This window comes from Antechinus flavipes, chromosome 2 (genome assembly GCF_016432865.1).
Source record: "Antechinus flavipes isolate AdamAnt ecotype Samford, QLD, Australia chromosome 2, AdamAnt_v2, whole genome shotgun sequence".
Taxonomy (NCBI): Eukaryota; Metazoa; Chordata; class Mammalia; order Dasyuromorphia; family Dasyuridae; genus Antechinus; species Antechinus flavipes.
In genome coordinates, this window is record NC_067399.1 from 350422102 (window position 1) to 350447589 (window position 25488).

The 25488-nt window shown below is 31.2% G+C and overlaps 2 protein-coding genes across 5 annotated transcripts in view; one reads left to right on the forward strand and one right to left on the reverse strand.

The window, feature by feature from the left end:
• The window catches only part of ATL1 (atlastin GTPase 1), a 115130-nt gene extending 100796 nt beyond the window's left edge, over nucleotides 1-14334 (forward strand). Inside the window, exons 13-14 of one of the 2 annotated variants that reach the window (XM_051978032.1) lie at nucleotides 3684-3698; nucleotides 13856-14334. In XM_051978032.1, coding sequence (XP_051833992.1) covers nucleotides 3684-3698; nucleotides 13856-13966 — 126 coding nt within the window. In that variant the 3' untranslated portion in view covers nucleotides 13967-14334. The remainder of the gene's footprint in view (nucleotides 1-3683; nucleotides 3699-13855) is intronic. The other variant, XM_051978033.1, reaches the window with a different exon arrangement.
• Nucleotides 14335-16423: 2089 nt separating this feature from the next.
• The window catches only part of SAV1 (salvador family WW domain containing protein 1), a 58816-nt gene continuing 49751 nt past the window's right edge, over nucleotides 16424-25488 (reverse strand). For 2 of the 3 annotated variants that reach the window (XM_051978043.1, XM_051978044.1), the window contains exon 5: nucleotides 16424-16823. In XM_051978043.1, coding sequence (XP_051834003.1) covers nucleotides 16622-16823 — 202 coding nt within the window. In that variant the 3' untranslated portion in view covers nucleotides 16424-16621. The remainder of the gene's footprint in view (nucleotides 16824-25488) is intronic. The other variant, XM_051978045.1, reaches the window with a different exon arrangement.

A 25488-nucleotide genomic window follows, 5' to 3' on the forward strand; every position in this document is an offset into this window, starting at 1 on the left:
TAGCTCATTATAGGACATGGTGAAGGCACTTCACCATACTCTTCTGACTCTCTTCAGCTTATTAATGTCCACATTGAAATGACATCTAGAACTGAACACAATACCTTATTTCTGGAAATATTTCAACATGACCACATTTGCTTTTTTAATTACTATACCATATGAATAGAGTTTACAATAAGACTAAATTCCACAGGCCTTTTTCAGGTAAACTGCTGCCTAACCATGCCCCTCCCCCATCTTGTGATTTTTTTTTTTTTTTAATGCACGAGTAATAGCAGTATACTATTCCCTATTAAAATTCAATTTATTAAGTTCAGCTTAATATTCTAGCCATCAAGATTTTTTTGGATCCTTTCTCTTATGATCTAGTGTTAGCTATCCCTCACAGCTTATCATCAAAAAACGTAATGAATATGGTATCTATATCTTTCTCTAAGTCACTAACAAAAAGTGTTTTAAAAAGATAACACAGATCTTTGGGGCACTTCAGTGGAGACCTCCTAATAACTTGATAATTTATCTTCTCCCAAAAATTAGGATAAGATACTTTTTCAAATGTTTTGCTAAAACTTAAGTAAAAACATTCCCTATTAGCTTAGTAACCTGTTCAAAAAAGAAAATATGACAAGTCTGGCATATTCTCGACAAAGCCATGATGGCTTTTTAATCATTGCTTCTCTTTAAAAATGTTCCATAATTCTTCAATGAACTACTTATTCTTTGATCCCATAATACTGGTCTCCTTTCTATTCCTCAAATAAAACATTCCAATCTCCTGACTCACCATATTTTTATTGGCTGTCTTATGTCCCTTACAGGACATGTTTTCCTTCCTCTTCTCCAATCTCTTGCTTTTCTTCAAATCCCAACTAAAATCCCTTTCTTCTCCAATTCCTCTTAATTCTAATGTCTTCCCTTTTTTGATTATTTCCAATTTATCCTTGATTGTTCAATTATACACATATGCAATTCTCCCCAGAGCCCTATTATATTGCAAGCTCAGGGGCAGATCCTGTCTTTTGCTTTTTGTTGTATCCCCAAAGCTTAGTTCAGTTCTTAGCACACAGTAAATACTTAATAAATGTTTATTTACTGATTCTGAGAGCCCTTCTAGTTCTTTACCTTTATCTTAGGATACCTTTGAAGTTTCTGAAGTCTACATGCCTCTAACTACTCTTGTTTCTTACTCCTAAATCATGTTTTTTCAACATAATTTTCACTTTCCCCTTTAATTCTTCTTTGAAGCTACTCAGTGATTTTCTTGATCTATTTTAGAGTATCATTAAAGAATTTCTCTAACTATTCAACAAGTGTTGCTATATAAATTGTAATTCTTTTTATGTTATTCTTGCAAATGCTTATAAACACTGTAACATGAAATTAAGTTTCACGAATTTGTTTCATGTTTTCCTTAGACCCAGTGTAAAATCAACTCCTGCAGCACTTTTTTTAACCTCTCTAAGGAGAACCTATGTACCATCCTTCTATTTAAAGTGTTTACTATGTGTCAAGCATTGTGAATATAATTACAAATAAAAAATATAGCTTCTGCCCTCAAGAAGCTTATATTCTAAAATAGAAAACACATAAAAGAGAACTGAAAACCTGCATATGTGGGAGAGAAGGGTTTCAATGGGATGAGAACCCCATGAAACAATGTGGAAAAAATCTGTAGAGTCAGAATCTGAAAGGAATTGGTAGTGAGCGTTATCATGGTACTTCCAAAATAAGAGGGAAATTGGGGCAGAGACAGGAAAATATTCTGGATTGTCAGGAATTGAACCAAGTTAGAAGTGCTACATTTCATTGCAAATTCCATTTTTCTTCTGTTTTTATTTATAATGAGAACACTGAGATTATTAATAAGTTAGTTCATCCAGCAGTACATATGCTTTTTGGTCACTGAACAAGAATGTCACATTTATTTGATCTGGTACTAGAATGAGTAAACATTAGGAAGAGAAAATATAGATTATTATACACACACACATTTTTTATTTAAACAAAAGCACAGTCTTTAAAAAATATTCTTAGGTAATTAAGAGAAAATCAAAAACTTGTACAATTTCTTCAAAAAATTTCAGACTTTTTCTATTTTTTAAGAGACACAGATGAAACAATTGTTTTTTCCTTTTCCTTTTGCTATAATTACCAAGTTTATGTCAAGTAATTTCATGTATTTATTATGCAAGTTTAACTGGATTCACCTAACAAAAAGAAACAGAATTTTTTAGATGGTAAAAATTTTCCAAATAAATGGAAACAAGTATGTCTTCAATGAATGTCCCATACATCATCATACAAACTCTATATAAGGAAAATATCCTCAAGAAACAACCAGTAGTAACCAGATTCTTATATTTGAATGATTTAATGGAGACTTTCACTATATGGTCAATATAAATAAAGAAATTATTCTTAAAAACTAAAAGGAAAGCAAAGCATACAGATTTCTGAAAAGGTAGCTATCTGAAAAACAAAGTGATAATCATTTTGCATTTATTGGTTGGAACAAACTAAAAAGGTAAATGTCAATAAGATTTAATAATAGTTGCTTTAATAGCAACAAAAAAATAATAGGCAAGCAGGTCAAAATGATTTATCAAAAGATTCCAGATGAAGGTTAATCCTTTGTGCTCAATAATTTAGACTATGGGGGCATATTCTAAAAAAAAAAAACTAAGGTTCTCCTTAGATGATATTACAAGATATTCTGGGGATAAATGGTTAAGCGTTAAATAACACAATCCTCCCTTAGAACCAGAAAAAATCAATCTATAGTTGCTAAAGATTTACAAAATAATCAAAAGCATATGAGAAAGTCTTACAAATTTGATTTTCTTTAGCTAAGTTTAAATTAAATGCATTGGTAATACTATTATATACATACAAGCTATCACATAACTGAGCTTTGCTATCATTTGCTATTTTAGGACTATATATACACCACCAATACAAAACATTGTTATTTCCAAACACAGAAATATATGAGAAGGTTTAGAAAACAATGATTTGAGAGAGTTACATAGGGAATCACAGGACTCCAAAGAAGTTTTCAACTCTTTGTATTTAGTTCACTCTCTTAAAATATCATTAATAAAGTTTGTTCATTTAGTCTATTTTGTTTTTTTACATTTTTTTCACTTGTTTACTGAGATAATTCAAGTAAATCAATGACATGAATTGAGAATTTCCTGAGGAAAATAAATACATTCAGTGCCTCTACAGTTTAACTGGATATAATTGAATAACTCTGGTTTCACATCAGGACAAAAGTACATGTCAAAGTTATACTAGTTTAAAAAAGAATTAAGAAGGCATTTTATATATACATATATATATATATTTATTTATTTATTAGAAACATTAATTTTCTGTATCTTTGAGAGAACATGCAGCAAACAGAGCAGCAATAATTGTAACAATCTTTTTTTTTTTTTTTGCATGTGAATTCCAAAGTTCCTAGATTCTGTAGTCTATACTACATACATTACTGAATTCTTTAAATTATGCTGATAAATTATGAAATCAAATAGCAAAATCTTGGGGCTTTTTTTTTCCTTTTCCAAAAGCTAGTATTGGGACAATCTATAAAGTACGAATATCAGTTATAAATGAAGCTAAATGTATACATAGGTTGTTTTTTTTTTTTTTTCCCTTTTCAACTGCCTTTACCATAGGGAAGCACAAATGAGGTAAGTAAATTTTTCTTTTAAAAGCTTCTCTTTAATAAATACACATAATAGTATTTTCTCTGCAACTATATTGCTATTAAAATACATCTTGAAGAAAAATACTTTGACATTTTTAAAGAGTTTTCCCTTCATTAATACAGAATGAAGTACTTACATTGAAGAGTTTGTTTTGTCCAACACTTAATTGTGAATGCATATAAAATTGCATTTTATATGAATTTTACATTATATGTAACTTATTCTTTTCATTATATTTAAGCAGAAATCTGGCCTTAAAATCAAATTCTCAATAGTTTAGCATGTTTCTGTGACTGTTTTATTTTTCATTGATTATGCATTTTCAGAATTCCTAAGTTTTTCTAGTATGCTATCTTCTGCTATATTGCTATATTGTGAGGATAATTATGAGCCTTGAAAATTAAAGACTATTGGAGAAAAAATTAACCTAAAATGCAATATAAAATATAAATCATTTGTAATAATGCTACTTATTTGAGTTATAGAGACAATCTTTATCAATACATTCTATAACTTTCTTGGTATTCCTCAGCTATGATCAATTAATCAGGGTTTTATAAATCTAATTTTACCTTTCTGCATATGCAGGAGTCACACTTCTGAGTAAAGAATTTGACTCAAATTTTGACTCATAAATTAACTTAGAGAAAGGTGGATTTATCTAGTTTCATTTCTTTTAGAAAGTCAAGGTGGTCCATGACTTAGAGGCTCATTATTCGCTCCTTAATTGTTCATGTATAAAATTGTTTGTGCCTTAGCACTGATACTAACTTTAATTTAATATGTACAGTACATCAATAAAAAAGTCTTAATTTAGCCAAACCCATTCAACAAGCATTTATTGTTCTGTTAAGCACTGTACTCTCTATTGGACAAAAACAAAAATTAAGAAATATCTCAAAGAGTTTATATATTCTTGAGGTTAAAAAGCACATATAAAAGCTAATAAATAGAAAATGTATACCAACTAAAGAAGAAAATAATGTCATGAGAAATACTAAAGACTAGAAAAATCAGTAAAGGTTTCTTTGTGAAGTCATTGAAATGAACCCTGAAGCAAATTAAGTTATTCCAAGAAACAAAAGGAAGAAAAGAAAGTATATATCTAGTTTTTTTTCAGGTGATATTCTCAATTGAAATTTGTCTTCCCAGAGTTTAACATGGTGAAGCACAAAGAAAATAGTTAATAAATACTTGCCAACTGACTAAATGAAAACAATAAAAGACATCAAAATTCACATTAAATACAAGGACCAATTTGACATCATTCTTCTAAGAAAATATAAGAACACAATGTTCAACATTTTCTGATGTAGTCATCATAGCATTGTTTTACTTAACTGATTTTGTTAAAAGCAAAGATTATTATTGTGTTTTTAAAAAGCATCAATAAAAAAATAAAAAATAAAAAAAGGGGAGAGACATAGATAACAAATCAAAATTATACTGACTGAATTTACTGCAAATTTAAATAATGTGACCTCAAATGGGCCTTCACTAATTTCATTCCTTTTATACATCATCTCACTTACACTTACACTTACATATACTTACAGTTTTTCCAAACATATTCAATCTCTTCCGAAATTTCTCAGAGCTCCTCCAGCCCCAACTCTTTCAGCTGAAAAATTTGACATATTTCTTTAAAAAAAAAAACAAAAAACACTGGGACTTCACCCACAATTCCCTCATTCCACCATCATGACTTTTGCTCTTTTCACCTGAAGAGTTGTTTTGTTGTTGTTGTTGTTCAGTTTTGGGGTTTTTTTTTGCCAAGGCAAAATATTCCTCTGTATATTTGAATCTTCACTCTTTTCCATCAGACTGCAGCCATTTGTTAACAGCTCCTTCTTATTCCCTCCCTATATTAATATCACCTAGATACTTTCTGCACCAACTCATTCAAACTTATTTTACATCAAAAAAGTGACCCTTTCTTGACAAAGCTAACCCTTCTACATTCATATAAGTGATCATTTTCTCCAGAAGATTGATCCCTATCATCCATACCTTCTCAAACCTCTCAGGATTCTTCCCATCAATCCCCATTGACAACCTTGTCTCATATTTCACTCAAAAAAAAAAAAATGAGATCATTCACAGAGAGCTCCTTTTCCACTCTTCATTTCTTATCAATAAGGTGCTTTTTATTACTCTCTTCTCCTTCATCCCAATCTCACATGAAGGGAAGTAACTCTTCTTGCCAAGGCAAATTCCTCAATAAGTACAAGTAATCTCATTCCATCCCATTTCCTCCAATAGATTTCTGCTCCTCCCAATTAACCTGTCTTTTATCTTCAATCTGTCCTTTCCTACTGTCTGTTTCTCTCCTGACCTCAAACATGCCCATGTCTCCCCCCATCCTGAAAAAACCTTCACTTTGATCCATCCTGCTGTCATCCTATATCTCCTTTCTCTTTTGTGCTTGGATTGCAAGAAAAAACTATCAATAGTCATTGTTATGCTGAGTCACTATTAAATTTTTATTTTTTCCTTACTCTCTAAACTCTATTGTCTAAATTTCAATCTCATCATTTACATGAAAACTACTTTCCCCAAAGTTACTAATGATCTCTTTAATTGCCAAATCACCTTTTCCTTAACTTCTTGACCTTTTCACATTCTCAATAACTTTTAATCCTTGATACTTTTTTCCTAAGCTTTCATGACACTACTCAAGCCTAGATGTCCTTCTAATTCCTCCTTCTCAGTTTCCTTTTCTGGATTTTCAGCCAGGTCTGGCCATTAATGGTGATGGTTCCCCGGAGCTCAGTGCTGAGCCCTCCTCTTTTCTCCCTTTGTACTGTGTCATTTAGTGATCTCATCAGCTTGTGTGACTCCGAGAGGTGAGTGACCACCATATAATAAAAAAAAAAAAAAAGCTGGAGATATCTCTAGGAGCAAAACGAAGGTTTATTATACATTCTCCCAAGAAGCAAGTATCCCTCCAGTCAAGCAAGCAATTGAAGGGAAGAGGTACTTTTGGAGACATGTCAGAAGTTTAAATAGTCCCTAATCCAAAAACCCCTCCCACCATTGACCCTCATTCTCATTGGCTAAGGGTCTTACATCCTAAATGCGGGAACTAACCAGGAAATTGAACTTTGGCCAAAAAAGTACATAACTGCCCATATTTGATTGAGGTAGGAAGGAAATGATATTATGGAAGAATAGAAGTAAGGGGAAGTAGGTCTGTCCTTGGGTCAATGCCCAAGGACTACCTTCAGGCTTACTCCAACTCTGGGGTAGATGAAGCCTTACTTGATTTTCACAACTGTCTTTTAGAGATCTCACTCCATCTTGTTCAAGCTCATTTGGATTCAAATATTGCCTCTATGCTGATTATTTTTAAATCTACTTAAATGACCCTAATCTAACCTCCAGATTTGTAGCTCCAAGTTGCCTATTAGATATCTCAATCTAGATGTGGTCCTATACACATCTTAAATTCAACATGTCCAAAATTGAACTCATTATCTTTCTTCCTAAACCATCCCTTCTTCTGAACTTCCTTATTCTTGTATAGGACCCCACCATCCTCCATATCATCCAGACTCACCAACTTAAATGCCATTCTTGACTCTTTACTCTCCCCTCCTAAAAGCAATCTGTTGCAAGTCGACTTGAATCTAGTTGCCTAACATTTCTCAAATGTGCCACCTTTTCTGTCTGACAATGCCATTTCTTTGATGTAGGTCCTCGTCATTTCATGCCTGTACTATTATAATAACTTGTTTAGTCTCCCTGCCTCAAACCTCTTTTCATTTCTATTCTATCCTCCACTCAGCTGCCAAATTAATCTTTCTAAAGCATGTAAAACCATGTGTCTGTCTCTGTTTCTCTCTCTCTCTCTCTCTCACACACACACACACACACACACACACACACACACACGCAGAGAGAGTAAACTCTATAGGCTCCCTGGCTCCCTATGGGATCAAAAATAAAATTTTCTGACAAAAGCTGCCTCCAGTTTCATGTTAAAGAACTAAATAATTCATATTCATATATTCTGTGCTGCAATGATACTGTCCACTTTGCTGTCCGTCCAAAAAACTACTCTACCCTATCTCCTAAGATTCCCAATCAAAACTATATATTTTACATTTAATAATGCTCTCTATCTCGTTTGATCACAAATTCTTCTCTTATTCATAGATCTGACAAGCAAACTTTTCAATGTTCTCTAATTTGCTTATAGTATCATTCTTTATGCCTAAATCATGTACCCATTTTGATTTTTTTTTTGGTATCTAGTGTGAGTTATTGATCCATATTTAGTTTCTGTCAACTGATTTTATAAATTTGCTCATAAAATTCCTGAGTTGGCCTTATATTGTCTACAATTATCTTAAATGGAATTTCGCTATCTCTTGTTGCTTTGTTAGTAATATATAGAAAAACTGATAATTTTTCTATGTTTATTTTTTATATGCTTTGCTAAAGTTATTTCAACTAGTTTTTTAGTTGATTCTCTAGAATTCCCTAAATATTACATCATGTCGGCAGCAAAGAATGAGTTTTGTTCCATCATTGCACATTCTAATTCCTTCAATTTCTTTTTCTGAATGATAGTAAACATGGGCATTCTTGCTTTACCTGGACTTTATTGGGAAGGTTTTTGGCTTACCCCCATTAGAAACAATGCTTGCTAATGGTTTTAGATAAATACGACTTATTATTTTAAGAAAGCTCCATTCATTTCTATTTTTTTTTTAATAGGAATAAGTGTTGTATTTTGTTTAAACCTTTTTCTGCTTTGAGATAAATCTATGATTTATGCTGTTTTATTATTGATATGGTCTATTATGCTAACACTTTTCTAATAATGAACTAGTCCTGCATCCTGGTATAAATTTTATTTGGTCCTCGTGTATATTTGTGATAGACTGTTGTAGATCTTTGTTAATATTTTATTTAAAATTTTTGTCTCAATATTCATTAAGGAAATTTGTCAACAGCTTTTTTTGTTGTTTTTGCTCCTCCTGGTTTAGGAATCAAAACCATATTTGTGTTGTAAAAGGAATTAGTAGGACTCTTTCTTTATCTATTTTCCCAAATAGCTTATATAGTTTTGAAATTTCATTTGTGAATTTATCTGGTCCTTGTGGTTTTTTCTAATGTAGCTTGTTCAATTTCTTTTTCCAAGATAGGATTATTTAGATATTCTATTACATCTTTTGTTAACCTGAGCAATTTATATTTTTGTAGATATTTATCCATTTTGCTTTGTTTACCAGCAAATAATTGGACAAAATAGTTCCTAATAAGTGTTTTAATTCTATCATCTTCATTGGTAGTGAACTAAACTTTTTCTTGTCATTTCATTCACAGAGATAATTTGATTTTCTTCTTTCTTTTTTAAATCAAATTAATAGTTTATCTATTTTATTGGGTTTTTTTTTCATAAAACCAGCTTCTAGCTTTATTATTTCAATGGTTCCCTTATTTTCAATTTATTAATTTCTCTTTTGATTTTAAGAAGTTCCAATATTCTATTTAATTGCAAATTTTTCATTTGTTCTTTCTCTAGTTTTTCTTTGTATCATACCCAATTCATTGATCTGCTTTTTTTCTCTATTTTATTGATGTGAGCATTTGAAGATGTAAATTTCCCCTAAATACTATTTTGGCTGCATCCCATAACTATCAGTATGGTGTCTCATCGTAAGCATTCTCTATAATTATTCATTGTTTCTATGATTTGTTCTTTGACCCACCCTTTTTTTTAGGATTAGACTGGTTTCCAATTAATTTTTCATCAATATTTTTATGGCCCGTTATTGATTATAATTTCATGGCATTCTGTTCTGAAAAGGGTACATTTAACATTTCTTCTTTTCTGCATTTGATTGTCTGTTTTTATGTAGGTACCATGTACCACTGAGAAAAAAGGTATATTCCTTTCTATTCTCATTCCATTTTCTCTAGAGATCTATCATATTTAACCTTCCTAAAGTTCTCTTCATCTCCTTAACTTCTTTTTAAATTATTTTGGTTAGTTAGATTTTGTTGGAATCCTTACAAAGTGTTAAGTCATTAGAGTTGATAGAGACAATAATTATCTAATTTAGCATGGTTCAGTATGATTGATCTGATCCTACAAGGAGATGTTATGGGCCAGAAGAAACAAGGTATTAAGTAGAACTGAGAAATAATGCTTGTGTTCACACCTTTAGAGAGCTCATATAAGCAAGAAGCTCTTAGGGCCAGAGAGCACTCTGGGAGGAAACCCATAATCCCATTCTCGGAGAAGGAGCATAAATAGAGCTTCAGTGAGCCAGTCAAGTTAGTTCAGCTGAAAAGATTGAGAGGGGAGCTTCAAGTCAGTTGAGAGAGAAGCCCTCTCTCTCTCTCAGAAGCAAGAGAGATTCATTCCATTTTCCACTTTTGTGCTGGCTGGAGGCTGAAGAAAGCAGAGGCAAAGGACAATTGCAAGAGCTCTTGGAACCAAGCAGAGAGACAGGCCTCAACTAACCGGGCTATTTTGGAAGGAGAAAATAAATGTTTGTATTTTTACCTGCTGGCTGCATTTTGGGTGATTATTACTTTTAACTGAAACTAAGGCTGCCTCCAGAAAACCTTCCCAAGAAACCTGCTCCCAGAGAAAACCATTACATTATATTTTAAAGAAGAACACCACCACAAGATTTATCTAGTTCTGAGAGGAAAGTTTATAGGTGAATTCATCCTAATCACATTCACACTTATACTCTCTATCCTACTTTTCCCCCCTTTTTCTCTCTTCTTTTAGTCTATCCCATCTCTCAAGCATTTTGCTTCTGATTAATGCCTCCTCCAATTGTTTCTCCTTTCTATCAGATTCCCTTTCTATACCCAACCTCTTTGATCTGATTATGATTACAGTAAAGATTCATGTGCTATCCACTCCTCTCTGTAATAGCTTTCACACATCTATTTTATGAGATAACATAGCACATTCTACCCTTCCTTTTCCCCTTCCCTTAGTGACTATTTTTAATAGTTTTTTAATATCATTCCATCATAGTCAACTTTGTGCTCATCTATGTACACTCCTAATCACCCTAATAATGATCAAATTTTTAAGTTACAAGTATAATTTGTCCACCTTACTAGTTTAACTTTATTGAATGTCTTATGATTTCTCTTTTCTAACTACCTTTTTATGCTTGTCACATCAGAAAGTCAAATTTTTCTGTTCAGTTCTGGTGTTTTCATAAGGAATGCTTTAAAGTTCCAAATTTCATTAAATATCCATTTTTTACTTTCAGTATTATACTCAATTTTGCCAGGCAAGTAATTCTTGGCTGTAATTCTAGCTCTTGTGACCTCTGAAATATCATGTTCCAATCCTCCACCCCTCAGTACATCTTGTATGATTCTAATTGTAGTTCTATAATATCTGAATTGTTTCTTTCTGGCTGCTTGCAATATTTTCTCCTTAACCTGGGAATTCTGGGATTTGGTTATAAAATTCCAAATATTCAGATATACTTCATTCAGTTTGTCATCAGTGGATTCTTTCCAGTTCTATTTTACCCTCTGGTTTGAGGATATATGTACAGTTTTCCTTGATAATTTTTAAAAATATTTTTTAAAATCATTTTCATGGGTTTTTTTAATCATGATTTCATATAGTCCAATAACTTTTAAATTATCACTCCCTGATCTGTCTTCCAGATCAATTGTTTTTCCAATAAATTGTTTCACATTTTCTTCTATTTTTTTAAAAGTAATTTTGTTTTTGTTTTTATATCTCATGGAGTCATTAACTTCTACTCAACCAAATTTAATTTTTAAGGAATTATTTTCTTCAGTGAGCTTTTGTTCCTCTACTTCCATTTAGCTAATTCTGCCTTTTAAGGAGTCCTTTTCCTCAGCGAATTTTTGTACATCTTTTTCCATTTGGCCAATTATACTTTTTAGAAGTTATTCTCTTCAGTGGATGTTGTGGCCTATTTTGGTTCTTACAGCGTTTTTTAACACTTTTATTATCCTCATTTTCTTTTCCCACTTTCTCTTCTACCTCTCATTTAATTTTTAAACCTTTTGGAGCTCTGAGACCTCTTTGCATACAGCTGCTTTAATGTTGTTTCTTCTGAGTTTGTGTTCTGATCTTCTCTGTCACCAAAGTAATTTTCTATAGTTAGGTTCTTTTTTTGTTTACTCATTTCCCAGCCTATTTCTTGACTTTTAACTTCATGTTAAAGTTAGTTTCTGCTAACTTAGCTAATAAGCTGGAGAGGAAAGATCATTGTCCAAAGTTTTAGGGTTTGTTTTGGTTTGGTTTTTATGTGCTATTGTTTTCAATTAGTTTAGATGGTTGTAAGTTTTCAGTTCTTCCAAGCAGTGCAGTTACTGCTGTCTTGGCCTATAGTGACCTGAGTGGCCATAAGCACTCTTCTTTGCCCTGGAACTCTGTCCAGTGTCCCTGTTTCCCTGCAGGCCACATACTGTCGTGAACCACTGCTCCTTTTCACCATGGGACAACAACCCAACTGAGTACTGCATCCAGTGCCAGCAAAGGATACTCTGTAATCTTCTGACCAATTGCACAATCCCCTTTATCATCTCTAGTCTGAGAGCTCCAAAATCCACTGCTTTCACTTCAGTGTCGCTCACAGCCTACTACAAACTTATAGGAGCAAGTCCTATTCAGAAATACCCTTCACTTCCACCCAAGTGGGACAGACCTTTCCTGCTGAATTTCTAATTGTCTTGGGTTAGGAAATTATTTCACCCTATAACCCTTTTTTAGTTCTGCCACTCCAGAATTAATTTTGAAATGTTAATTTAACATTGTTTGGAGGACAATTAGGCAGAGTTCAGGTGAGTGCCAGTCTTTTACTCTGCCATTCTGGAACTCTAGGAATTTTTTCTGGCCACCTTATGCTTGGCATGCTCTCCCATCCTCATCTCTATATCTTAGCTTCTTTCAAGTCCCAGCTAAAATCCTAACTTCCATAAAAAGCTTTTGACTTCTTCTCAATAGTAATTATCTCCAATTTACTCTGTCTATATCTTATTTTACATAGTTGTTTTTATGTTGTCTCCCCTGTTAAAACTGTGTGCTCCTTTGAGGAATGTTTTTTGTTTTTGTTTAGTTTTTTGGTCTTTCTTTGCATTCCCAGTACTTAGCACTGTGTCTGGTACATAGTAGGCATCCAATAAATGGTTATTGATTGCTTAGGACATGTTAATAGATGGATAGCTCATTTGATAATGCTACCTAAATAATGCAGGAGTCATCAAGAAAGATGACAAATTTTAGCACTATTTGTCAGTGATACTAAGTTCTGTGATAAGTAGAAATTTTCTAAATAAGAATATCATATAATAGTTCTTTGTTATGAAACCCTTTGAGAAGTCAATGATGATTCAGAAGGCACTCTCTAATAATAATCCCAGTTATCTATATGGCCATATGCCAAGTACATTTTTAAAGGCATAGGTGACCTCTATATCGAATGTGCTTATGATCTAATATTAGGCAACAGAGCAAACACTGTGCTTCGCAGTCAGAATCCTAAAATATCCTGACAGGTTAGAACACTGGATCAAATCTAGAAAGATGAAATTTAAGTAGAAACATCAATTCAAAAAGGGAGCTTCACAAGTACAATATCACAGAAGCTTATGTGGGCAAAATATTATTTGAAAACATTCTGGTCATTCTGGCTTGAATTGAATTGAAAATATGGCAACTAAAAATGCTGATATGATCTCATATGACATTTGTGATATATCTTACATGAGCTTAAAAGCCTGAATTAAGAATTAAGAAAGGTATCCAGCATTAGGGAAATGACAGTTCTGCTACACCCTGTCCTGGTCAGACCCTGTCCTGGGAACAGTGAGTTCCATCCACTGGGAAAAACATTGGTAAAGCTAGAGACTATCTTAAGGATAACTATTATATATGGTGAAGAATCAACTAAGGATCAGTTAAGGATCATATTTAACTTCATGAAGAAAAAGAAAACTTCATATCAGAAGAGATATGATTGCTTGATCTAAGGAATAATTTGAGTAAGATGTCCCAAAATGGAATGTTTAAGATACTAAAGAAGAACAATTATAAGATGTAATTATGTTTGCCTACTTAAATATTTAATAAAATTAACCATATTTTTCAAGTTTTTCTTTTGTACTTCCAGGCATTATATAAACTGTATAGTGCAGCATCAACCCACAGACATTTGTATCATCATGCTTTTCCTGCATCAAAATCAAATTCTACTGAAGAAGCAAAACAGAAGAAAATGTAATTCACATTTTAAAAATAGGTGCATGGACATTTATCCACTAAATCATCAGAGTTACATGCATCCATGTACATATTTTAAAGTATTTAAGATTAAAACAAAAAGTTGAAAATTAACTATTTCCTTTTTACTTATGTATTTAATAAGCAAATATAAGCATGGGTTTCCCAGTTTTTCTGTAACATATTATAAGTTATATTAAAATGTATTCTCTTATTTATTAATACATGTGTTCCATTTGAATTTACTAACTAATATACTGGCTTATAATTATGTATAAAAAGGCTTATATAAATGTGTAATGGTATTGCTACAAGTTTCTATATGCTAATTTGATTTCTGAAGAAATAAAATAAAAATCATTCATATGAGTATTTGTGTAAGCATATTATAATAATCCAATGTTTGATACATACTATGTCATTTTAGACATACTATAAACTCTAAGTTATTTTGATTACATTTTTCATTTGTTGTGTCAAAAGCTATAATTTTTTTTCTTTTTCATGATTAAAGTAGTCCTTCTATTTGTCATAAATGAACAAAAAAGAATTTTACAAACATATTCCAAAATTCCACTGTCTTGTATTTCTTTCTTTTTAGAATAATATATAAAATGTATTCCTTACAAGTTTATTCTTTGACTAGGTTATACTATTATTAAAGTTCACTTTCCTGAGAGACCAATTATGTCATTAGAGTATTTGAGAGATTTGAAGAAAGTATGATAAAGGTTGATTATCACAATTTGTAAAATACCATTATATTTTTACAAAAACTGGATTTTGTTAAAAAATTTATTTTGTGATTTTTAAGAAATGTAGACATTTCCCATCTAAAGATCAATTGATAAACTAAAATAAAATATTAATTTTAATCAGTAATAGTTTAAATACAAACTTGTAAAATAAATATGTTGAAAGGCACAAGTTAAACTTCCAAAGGAATTGATCATTTAGAACTGGATAAGAATTCATATTACAGAAATGTGTCCCCTGAGGGAAAGCAAATTATACTCTTATATTGCCTAATTTCTTAAAAAAAAAGAAAAAAAGAAAGAAAAAAAAAAGCTCTAATCCTAATTAGTTAGAACAATAAATATGAGTGATAAAAGAATTTTTAGGATGAGAAAGATCTTTAAAGTTTTTATGTCCAACATGTTACTATATACTATATGTTGAAGGCAGTTGAAAAATACAATAGCATCACAATCTTCAATGTCAGTGATATTTCTGATTATTTCAACTACTGCTTTACTAGTAAATTGAATTACATGAACTCAAGCAAACATACTTAAATTTCATAAAACTATAATTAAGAAGCTTATCATAAAGTGAAAACCTATAAGCATTAATGATATTTTTATAACAATATAGACTTATTATATGGTATTATCAATGCACATATAAGTGATAAAACATACTCTGAAAAAAAAAAACCTTTGAAATTTAATGACTTCTTGGGACTTATAAGGAAATGTCACATGAAATCATTGTAAGTATTGCACTAAACATGATCCTAAACATTTAGATAACTTATGGAAACAATAAAAAATAATTCAGAAGAGTAGTTATATAATCTAAAAGCTTTATGAAAAATTCTTACAAGACATAAAAATGTCAAATAATTTTGAAAATATCTTCTTGCTGAATCCCTGATCTTTAGTTTGATGGCTTAATCAACCTATCAATATCAAGACATCAATCTACTATGTTTTGATAAAAAAAGACAATGATTACATTAAGCTAAATTGTGTTTCTGCAGCATTATACTAAGATTGGTAAAAGCAATGGGCCAAATAGAGCCTTAGAATTCAAATTATCCAACTCTGTCATTTTACAGATGTGAAACTGAAGTCCATAGAAATCAAATGACACTCCCAACATCACAAAGGTAGCAAACTGCAAAGCCAGGATTCTATTCAGGTCTTCTTTTCTATACTCACTGTGTCCCAGAGATAGGCTTGTGCCTCAGGACACACAGCAGTGTGAGATCCAAGTCCCTCTCCCTCTTACGCTAAAGAATGTTTTTGCAAGTAAAATGAAAACATCTTTAAATAAAGCTTTCTTGAAGTTTTTAAAGTTCATCAGATGAAAGTTATAAATAACTGTCCCATTCTGACATGTTTTGTACTATTACATAGTAATTGAATTATCCACATCATTTTAGTTTAATACATAGAGCTGTAAATATCATAACATTTGTATGTAAACACACACACACATACACACACACACACACACACACCTGTATATGTGTATTAGACTTGATTTTTCCATTGGTACTTCTCAGCTCTAAGAAATTACCAAATGATGATTTTTGTGTTTAATAATAATTGTTTGGTAGTGATAGTGTTCTTCATTTTATATAATTCAATTTATAAAATTCATTTGGCAGTTTCCTAAACAACACAACGTTTAAAAGGTAATGTTAGAATCAAGTGAATCAGCACTACCTGGCTCTCAAGGGAATAAGCTACATTTATTTCTTTAATCAAAAAAGGAGTGTTTTGCCATATAAATCCAAATATATAGAGAATTACATTTAATAGTGCAATATCAACAAAATGAAAGCTGTTTTTCTTAGCCAAAAGTTTTTTTTAAGTGAAAACATTTTAAAGTCATTATAAAACTTCACAAATTTTCATTAAAAATTAGCTTAAAAATTTTTGCCATGTTGCTGGGCATACCACTGCTGTCTCTGCTTGCGGTTTTCTAATTCTGTGAGAAGAGCTTCTCTGTATGCTTCATACAATTTAACAATACGTTCCAGTTCCTTCATAAAGAGCAGCTTTAGCATCCCCTGGTATGTATCGAGGTCAGCAAGCTGGAAGAGTTCCCATTTCAGAATATGGTCATATCTGTTTTAAAAACATGTACAGCAATCAATATATAACTCTTAAATTATATATATATATATGTATATATATTTTATAATATGAATTATTCTATTTTTCCAACAAAAAATTTTACAAGAATTACTAGCTTAGAAATATTGTCAACAACACAATGTCAACCACAAAAAGAGGATAACAACTACACTTAGTACTACTTCACTTTGCCTTGTTATAGAGACACATGTTTTCTTCCAAGGAGCTTATATTTTATTGCCCCATCAAGGACAAAAGTAAGCTAACCAGTTAATCTAAGTACTGGGAATATAAAGACAAGAATAAAACAATCCCTACATTTTAGCTTACATTCTAAAAGAGGAAAAAATATGTTTACATACAGATATGGAGAGAACATATATATATATATAAAATCCCAAAGAAAGCAGAGATTATTTTACAATAGAAAATTAAGGCATAATAAATTACACAATAAGTGAGTAAAAGCATGATGATTTCCACAAATAAGTTGTCAGTCTTAAAGGAAAGGTATCCTTAGTACAATTAAAAGTTACTACTGAGATGAACAAGTTATTTAAAAAATTCAGGGATATATCAAATAACTAAGTTCATCTATACAGCAACCCTGTAATATAGGTGCTATTATTTCTGTTTTACAGATGATGAAATACAATGAGGCAGTCCCAAAAGACAAGAATACAATCTTAGGAAGAGACTGGTACAGTAATGTCTCAGAAATTCAGATCCAGCAAAGTCTCAAAGGAGTCAAAGTGATAAATTCCATGGCAAGAGAAAGGGGAGAAAGGGACTGTGAAGTTCAGTGAAAAAGACAGTTCAGTGACATCCTGAGAGTCAACTCATAACGGGAGACAGAGGAGAGAGAACTAGTTCAGCTGGACACAATAGAAGCAAGCTCCTAAGCAGCATCTGAGTAGCCCTTAATTTAGCATCCAGACAGCTTAGTTCTAAACTACAAAAGGAAACAAGGCCAAATAATTCTCTCAGAGGGATAGAGCTAGTTTTAGTCACCACATTCAAGAGCAAGCAGGATCTGTGCACACCAAGGGGAACTGGAACTTGACACAAGCAAAGGCCACCCAACCTAGACACTAGGATAATGAGATGAGCAAACTTACCACATACTCTAAAGAAATATCTGAAAAATACAAAAGGGTTAAATTTCTAAGAGTAACCTCCCACGTCTGAATAGACTTTCAGAAGGGAAAAAATGTCACCAGACACAAGGATTACAACAGTATTTGGAAGAAATTAAATGAAATAGATCAGTAAAGATCAAACAAGACTTGGCAGCAATTATAATGAAGAATTGAACTTGAAATATAATGTTTTAAAAGGCAAATAAAATTTTACAAGCAAGAATAATCTATTCAGCAAAATCTAATGTAATACTAAAGGGGAAAGGAATTGATTTTTTTACTGAAATAGGGGTTTACAAGCATTCCCAACAAAACCAAAAGCTAAATACATCTGAAGGGACTAGGTGAGAATGAACTGTTAATATGCTAATAAAGGGACATGAATCAAATATCTTTTTAGACCCCTAATATATTTAAGACTCAAAGAGAAAGGCAAATATGACAGAGGGCTTAAGTTTGATTTTGTTCTGGTCTAATGATCTTAGGAGAAGACAGAAATGAAAAGAAAAACAGATTATACTGGGATAGGAAAGATATAATAAAGGTAAATAAATGGAAGAGTATTTAAATTTGAAGAAAGTATGGAAGAAAGTAAGGTATATGCCATGAAAGTGAAGAGGAAGACTGAATGAACATTATTACACCCTACTTCCAACACATATACATATGCACACACATACCCACATGCACATACTCCAAGATCATAGAACACTTCCTCTTTCATCACCTTCATGTTTGTAAAAAAAAAAAAAAAGTAAGAAAAAAGAGGGAAAAAATTAAAAGACAGGATGAAAGAATACACAATTACCAATCACAAAATGGAAAAGAGTAGAATACATTGGAAAACACAAACAATATGCTGGCACTTGAAAGATAAAAATTCACATGGATACATAATTAAAGGCTGCAATAAAACTGATTATGGTTCATCTGAACTCAAAGGTAGCAATGATGATTTCATAAGAAGCTACAGTAAAGAGATAAGCAGGAAAGTAAGTATTACTGCTTACAGGATAATAAATCACGAGCAATACTTGATAGTTATTAAATAACAAAATGTCTAAGAATAGGCAACAGGATAATAGAAAAAATTAATCAATTTTCAGGAGTAATACTATAAGAGTAAGAGACCTCAATGAACTTGTTTCCAACCTAAATAAACAAGAAAGATGGTATGGATTTGAACAGCATTTAAGAATAATAAGAGATGCTAAATCCTTGGTATTACTGAACAGAAATTTAAAGCAGTTCATTTATTCAGTTATGCATAAAGGCTTTATAAAAATTAATCATATACTACAGCATAAATAATTCACCAAAAATTCAAAAAAATAAAAATACTAAATGAATTTAACAATCAAATACCAATCAAATTACATTTAATAAGAGGCCTTTGAAGAAAAAGTTCAAAAGTAACCATGGAGTAAACAAGTAATAACTTTTTATTTTCAAAATATATGCAAAGATAGTTTTCAACACTCACCCTTGCAAAACTTTTTGTTTCAAATTTTTTTCTCTCCCTTCCCCTTCATTTCTCCCCTGAACAATATATATATATGTAATCCAATAGATGTTAAACATGTAACAACATAATTCTAAAACAACTGGTAGGTCAAGAAATGTATCAGAGAAACAATAGATGTCATCAAAGAAAATGACAATAATGAGAAAATATACCAAAACTTATGAGTAAATCAGTTCTTAGGAAAAAATTAATAATATGTAATGCTTTTATCAACAAAACAAAGAGCAAATCAGTAAACTAGGCAATTTTTAAAAATTTATACAAAGAAAGAATCCCAAAGTAAACAATAAAGAAGAAACCCTAAAATTTATAAGGGATATTAATAAATTTTTAATGGATTAATAAACCAGCATCAATCTGAAAAAAAAAATAGTTCATATGATTTTAGAAGGAAAACATTTAATACAGAAAAATGAGAGGGAAAGAAGATTTTATAAAAATTAAAAAGGAAATAAAGAAAATTATCAGAAATTCTTTTGCCCAATTATATGTCAATAAAATTGAAAACAGAGTATATGGATAAATATTTCAAAATATAACACATAATATATAAATAAAAGAAGAAATACATTATTGAAACATTGTAATATTTTACAAAATAAATTGAACAAGCCATATATTAACTCCTTCAAGGAGTGTAAATACTTCAGGACCATGGGAACTTAAATGTGAATTCTATAACAAATTCAAAGAATAATTAATTCCAATATTATATGAACTGTCTGCAATAATAAGCCAATGGTAACAATATGGTCTTGGTACCTGATACAGGGAAAAACAAAACAGACTACACCAAATGGACATAGATACAAAAAAATTAAACAAAATATTCGTAAAGTGACTAAAACAATATATTAGACTATCTAACCAAACTGAAGCTGGATTTATGCCAGAAATATTGGACTAATTCAATCCACGACTATAAACATAATAAAGTATATTAAGTATATCAATAATAAATAATAAATTCATTACATAAATGAATACTAAAAAGACTTTTGAAAAACATCTGTTACAATAAAAAAAAAAACCAAGAAGTTTAAAAAATAGACTTTTCCTCAATCTCTTACTAAGTATATCTTACTAAAACCAAGAATGAAATTATATGTGATGGAGATAAGGTAAAGATGTTTCCAACAAAATCAAGGATAAAAGAAAAATAGCCATTACTGCCACTTCAATTTAACACAATATTAGAAAGTCTAACTAAAGCAATAAGTTCTCTTGAACTACAGGGAGGAAAGCATAAGGAAGGAGTAAATAAAATTATTGTTTTTTAAAGTCAATTATGATGCGTTAGATAGAAAACCCTAAAGAGTTAACTAAACATTAGTTTAAACAATAAGTTCGGTAAAATTGAAGGACTTAATATGACTCCTTAAAATCATCATACTACTAATAAAACCAAAAGAAAAGATAGAAGAGGAAACTACAATGAAAACAACTAAGAAAGGTACAATATATTGGGGAGTTTAGCTATCAAGCTACTCAGGAACTATACAACTATAAAATATTCTGTACAGAAATACAAAAGGATCTAAATGGAGAAAAAGGCAGAATGAACCATTATAATAAAAATGACAATGAATATAAATTGATTTATTCAGTGATATGACAATCTATCAAGGATTATTATTATTACTCATAATAATAAAATTCATTTAAAGGAACAAAAAGTAGAAAATCTTAAGAGTAAAAAGTGAATAAAGTGGGAAGAAAGGTGATATGCAAATACCAGACCTCTAAACATTATACGATCTCTAACTATACTAAAAATCATAACAATTTGGTGCTAGATTAAAAAAAGAAAGAAAAGGACTGAGAAAGGGAGAAAGACAGATACAAACATGGAGATCCAATAGTAGAACAGATTAAGTATTCAACAGAGAAGTGAATGAATAGAGTAACATCAAATTTATTAAACTCAAAAGATCTCAGATACTAGGATAAGAATTCACTAGAAGGGGCAGCTAGGTGGTGCAATGGATAGCGCACCAGCCCTGAAGTCAGGAGAACCTAAGTTTAAATCTGACCTCAGACACTTAACATTTCCTACCTGTGTGATCGTAGGCAAGTCACTTAACCCCAATTGCCTCAGAAAAGAAAAAAAAAGAAGAAGAAGAAGAAGAAAAAGAACTCACTACTAAACAAAAACTGCTGGAAAGTGGTTTGGAAGAAATTAGGTAAAGACTAACATCTCACACTTTATCAAGATCCATCTTTGTATCGTTATAAAAAATTAAATGGACAGTTTACTAACTAAGTTAAAAATAAGAACAGAAACCAATAACTAAGGAAAACATTTTTGCAACAAATTTCTCTGAATAAATTCTCATATCCAAGATATATAAAGAACTGATTCAAACATATAAGAACCATTCTAGTACCTGATATAATATGAAGCCGATTTCAAAATATAAATTAACAATCACCATATAAAAAAAAAAAAAAACACTCTAAATCATTAAATTGATTCTGAGGTTATAACTCACATTTATCAGAATGAGAAACTTGAAAAGAAGAAGAAAATGGCAAAAGATTATTACTAAAACAGGCATTTCAATAAATGCATGAGTAGAGCTGTCAATCAATCCAACAATTCTGGAAAATAATTTGGAATAATGTTCCAAAAATCACTGAACTCTATTCTTTGACCCCAAAGTAACCAAGAGACCAAAGAAAGAGAAAAATAATCTTTCTGGAAGTTCAAAATAGGAAACTAAGGGGATCCCTATATATTAGGGAATAACTAACCAAATTGTGGCATATAAATGTAAAAGAATATTATAACATCATAAGAAATCAAGAATTAGTTTGAGAGGAATCTGAGAAGATATCTTTGAAGTGATGAAAATTAGGTAGAAAAAAGAACTTAGACAATGAGAAAAACATTATAAAGGAAAATAATTTTAAATACTTTTGAAAAAATTAAACTGATTCTATATCATTTTGTAATTTATTCTGTTTTGTAATTGATCCTATTCTATAGTAATGCCCCCTTTTATATGACTGCTCAAGTTTTATTTTTTTTCCCTCTGCCTTTGAGGTAAGTTTAGAAGCTTAGTTCTCAATTTAGTATTTTTTTCCTCAGTTATACATAAAAAGTTTTTAGCTTTTCTTTTTAATATTTCATAGTTCCATAGAGTTCCATATTCTCTCTCTTGTTCCTTTACCACACACCCCTGATTTGAGAATGCAAACAATTTATGTTATACGTGTGTAGTCATGCAAAACATTTCCATAAAAGTCACATTGTCATTGCTTTATTTTTGCTTCATCTTTTATTTTTGAGAGACACCAGTGGACACCAGACAGTCTGGCCCACTACCTCTAATCATATAAATGATCTCTGATACTCCTATCTTTTTGAAGACTTAATACATTTTGTTGTAATCCATATAGTAAATAGTTGTAGTATAGTCAATGAAGTGCATAAATAGATGTTTTTCTAGAACTTTCTTGTTTTTGGTATGTAAAGACACACACACACACACACACACACACACACACCTACCTGTGTCTATCTATTCATCAGCTGTCTGTTCATCTGTCTCTGGGTATCTGCAATACTATACAAATCACAATCAATGATGTGATCAAACAATGAACATTTCTTAATCACAGAAGTTCAGTTATTCCTCCAAGTTAATTACAAGAAAACTTGCTATCCTTCATATCCTCAGCTTCTGGGAAAATACCAAAACATCTGATATAATCTTTTAAGTCCAGAAGTAGCTCTAAGAGATATACTGCCCTTGAACTGTCTTTGTATCATTAAAAAAAAGTCTTAGATAATCACTAACAAACCTTTGCAAGCACCGGGGAATCTGCTAACTTAACCCACTAAAGAGTATGCAATATGCAGATGTACATACATTTAAATATACATAAATCAATCAAGCATTCCTTTAATGGAAAAGGATGGTTAGTAACCCCACAAGAATCCTAGCTCTCTGTTCTTGATGTAACCAATCATGTTGATCTCACCTCCAAGAGCATCTTGGATGAATTCAGGATGAATCAATAGACAGACACAGGTGTGTGTGTATGTGTGTGTATGCGTGCGCGCGTGCGTCTTTACATACCAATCCTACAGAAGGACAATGCCAATGAATATTCAAATTACCAAAAACTTGTCCTCATCTCACACACTTAGTAATATGTAAATCAAGAATTGATTTGTGAAGGCTAGTTTTCAAAAGGAGGAGAAACTAAAGACCAAACTGCCAAAATTTGCTAAATATGGAGAAAACAAGAACGTTCTAGAAAAACATCTACTCCTGCACTTCATTGACTACACTACAACTATTTACTATGTGGATTACAACAAAATGTGTTAAGTCCTCAAAAAGATAGAGTATCAGAGATCATCTTACTTTGTCTCCTGTATGAGGGTCAAAAAGTAACAGAACTGAACATAGAACCACATATTGATCACAGAGTGGGAAAGCAATAGAACAAGGCTGTTTGTTGCCATCTTACTTATTTAACTTATATGTAGAGTATATCATGCAAAATGCCAGGCTGAATAAATCAAAAGCTGGAATTTAAAGTTGCTGGTCAACAATATCAAATATGATGATACCAAAAAGTGAAGAATTATTAAGAAGAATCTTGAATGAGAATGAAAGAGGGGAGTATAAAAAGCTGGCTTGAAGCTTAACATTTAACAAAAACTAAGATTATGGTAACTGATTCCATCACTTCCTGACAAGCAGAGGTAATGAAAGCAGTATTGTATTTTATGTTCTTGGGCTCACAATCACTGAAGATGATGACTGCTGCCATGAAATTAAAAGGAAATTATTAAAAAGAAAGCTTTGGCAAGATATCACCTTGTCAACAAAGATCTGACAATCAAAGCTATGATTTTTCTGGTAATAATGTATAACTATGAGAGTTTGACTATAAGGAAAGCAGAACACTGCAAAATTAGCACTTTCAAATTGTGGTGCTTGAGAAGACTTTTGAGACTCCTTTGGACAGCAAGACCAAAATAGTCAAAACTTAACAGTAACCAAGAAAGGAATACATAAATAAAAATTAAAATCATTAAAAAAAAAAAACTAGAAAGAGAAAGATACCTAGGGAGCTGATGATTTTCTTTGCAAACACACAAGAAATGTAAATAAATCTTGGAACAGAAGAAATTAATTCAAACTATTCTTTGGAAAGACAAATATTGAACTAAATTTTACATATATTAACTATATAATAAGACACACATTTCCCTCAGTTAAATTGGAAAAGACTTTAATGTTGGGAAAGACTGAAAGCAATAGGAGATGGGGATTGGGCATTAGATAAAATAGATATCGTCATGGAAGCAACAAATATAATCTTCAATAGACTTCAAGAAAGAGTGAAGGAAAAAAATGACCATTGAGGTTAACAAAAAAAAAGCTGATGTGACTGAACAACAAAAATGTGTGCATACATATTTTGTATACACACATACATACACATTGTATTATATTAATTTTAGTTTTTTTTTGTTAAATGGGAAATGGCAATGAAAGGAAGAAGTACTACAAATTTGTAAAAAATAAATTTGCAAATCATTTTTAAAAGAAATTAAAATAAGAATCTAATTAGGCCCAATTCTATCCCACCAGAAGCTAACTTAGGAAGGGAACAAAGAAAATTAAAAGAAAAATCATTAAGGTGAGAAGAGAATGAGGTAACTTTAAGGTACAGCCCCAGAGATAAATCCAATATCAAAACCAGAAAAATTAGAAAGTAGCAATAGAAGAATTTAAGTAGTGGGGGGGTGGGAGACAGGCGGGGAGAGGGGGGAGGAGGGAGAGGACCACTAAAACATAGAAAGATTTCAGGAGAAAGAAAATTTAGTTAAAAATCAAGAATAAAATCTCAATATTAAATTTCTATAGAGATTAAACAAGGAAAAGACTAGACTCAGAAGAAAAGATGAGTAATAAGATATCTAAAATGTTGCAAACATCTCTTAAGTAATAAGCTCACCAAGAGATCA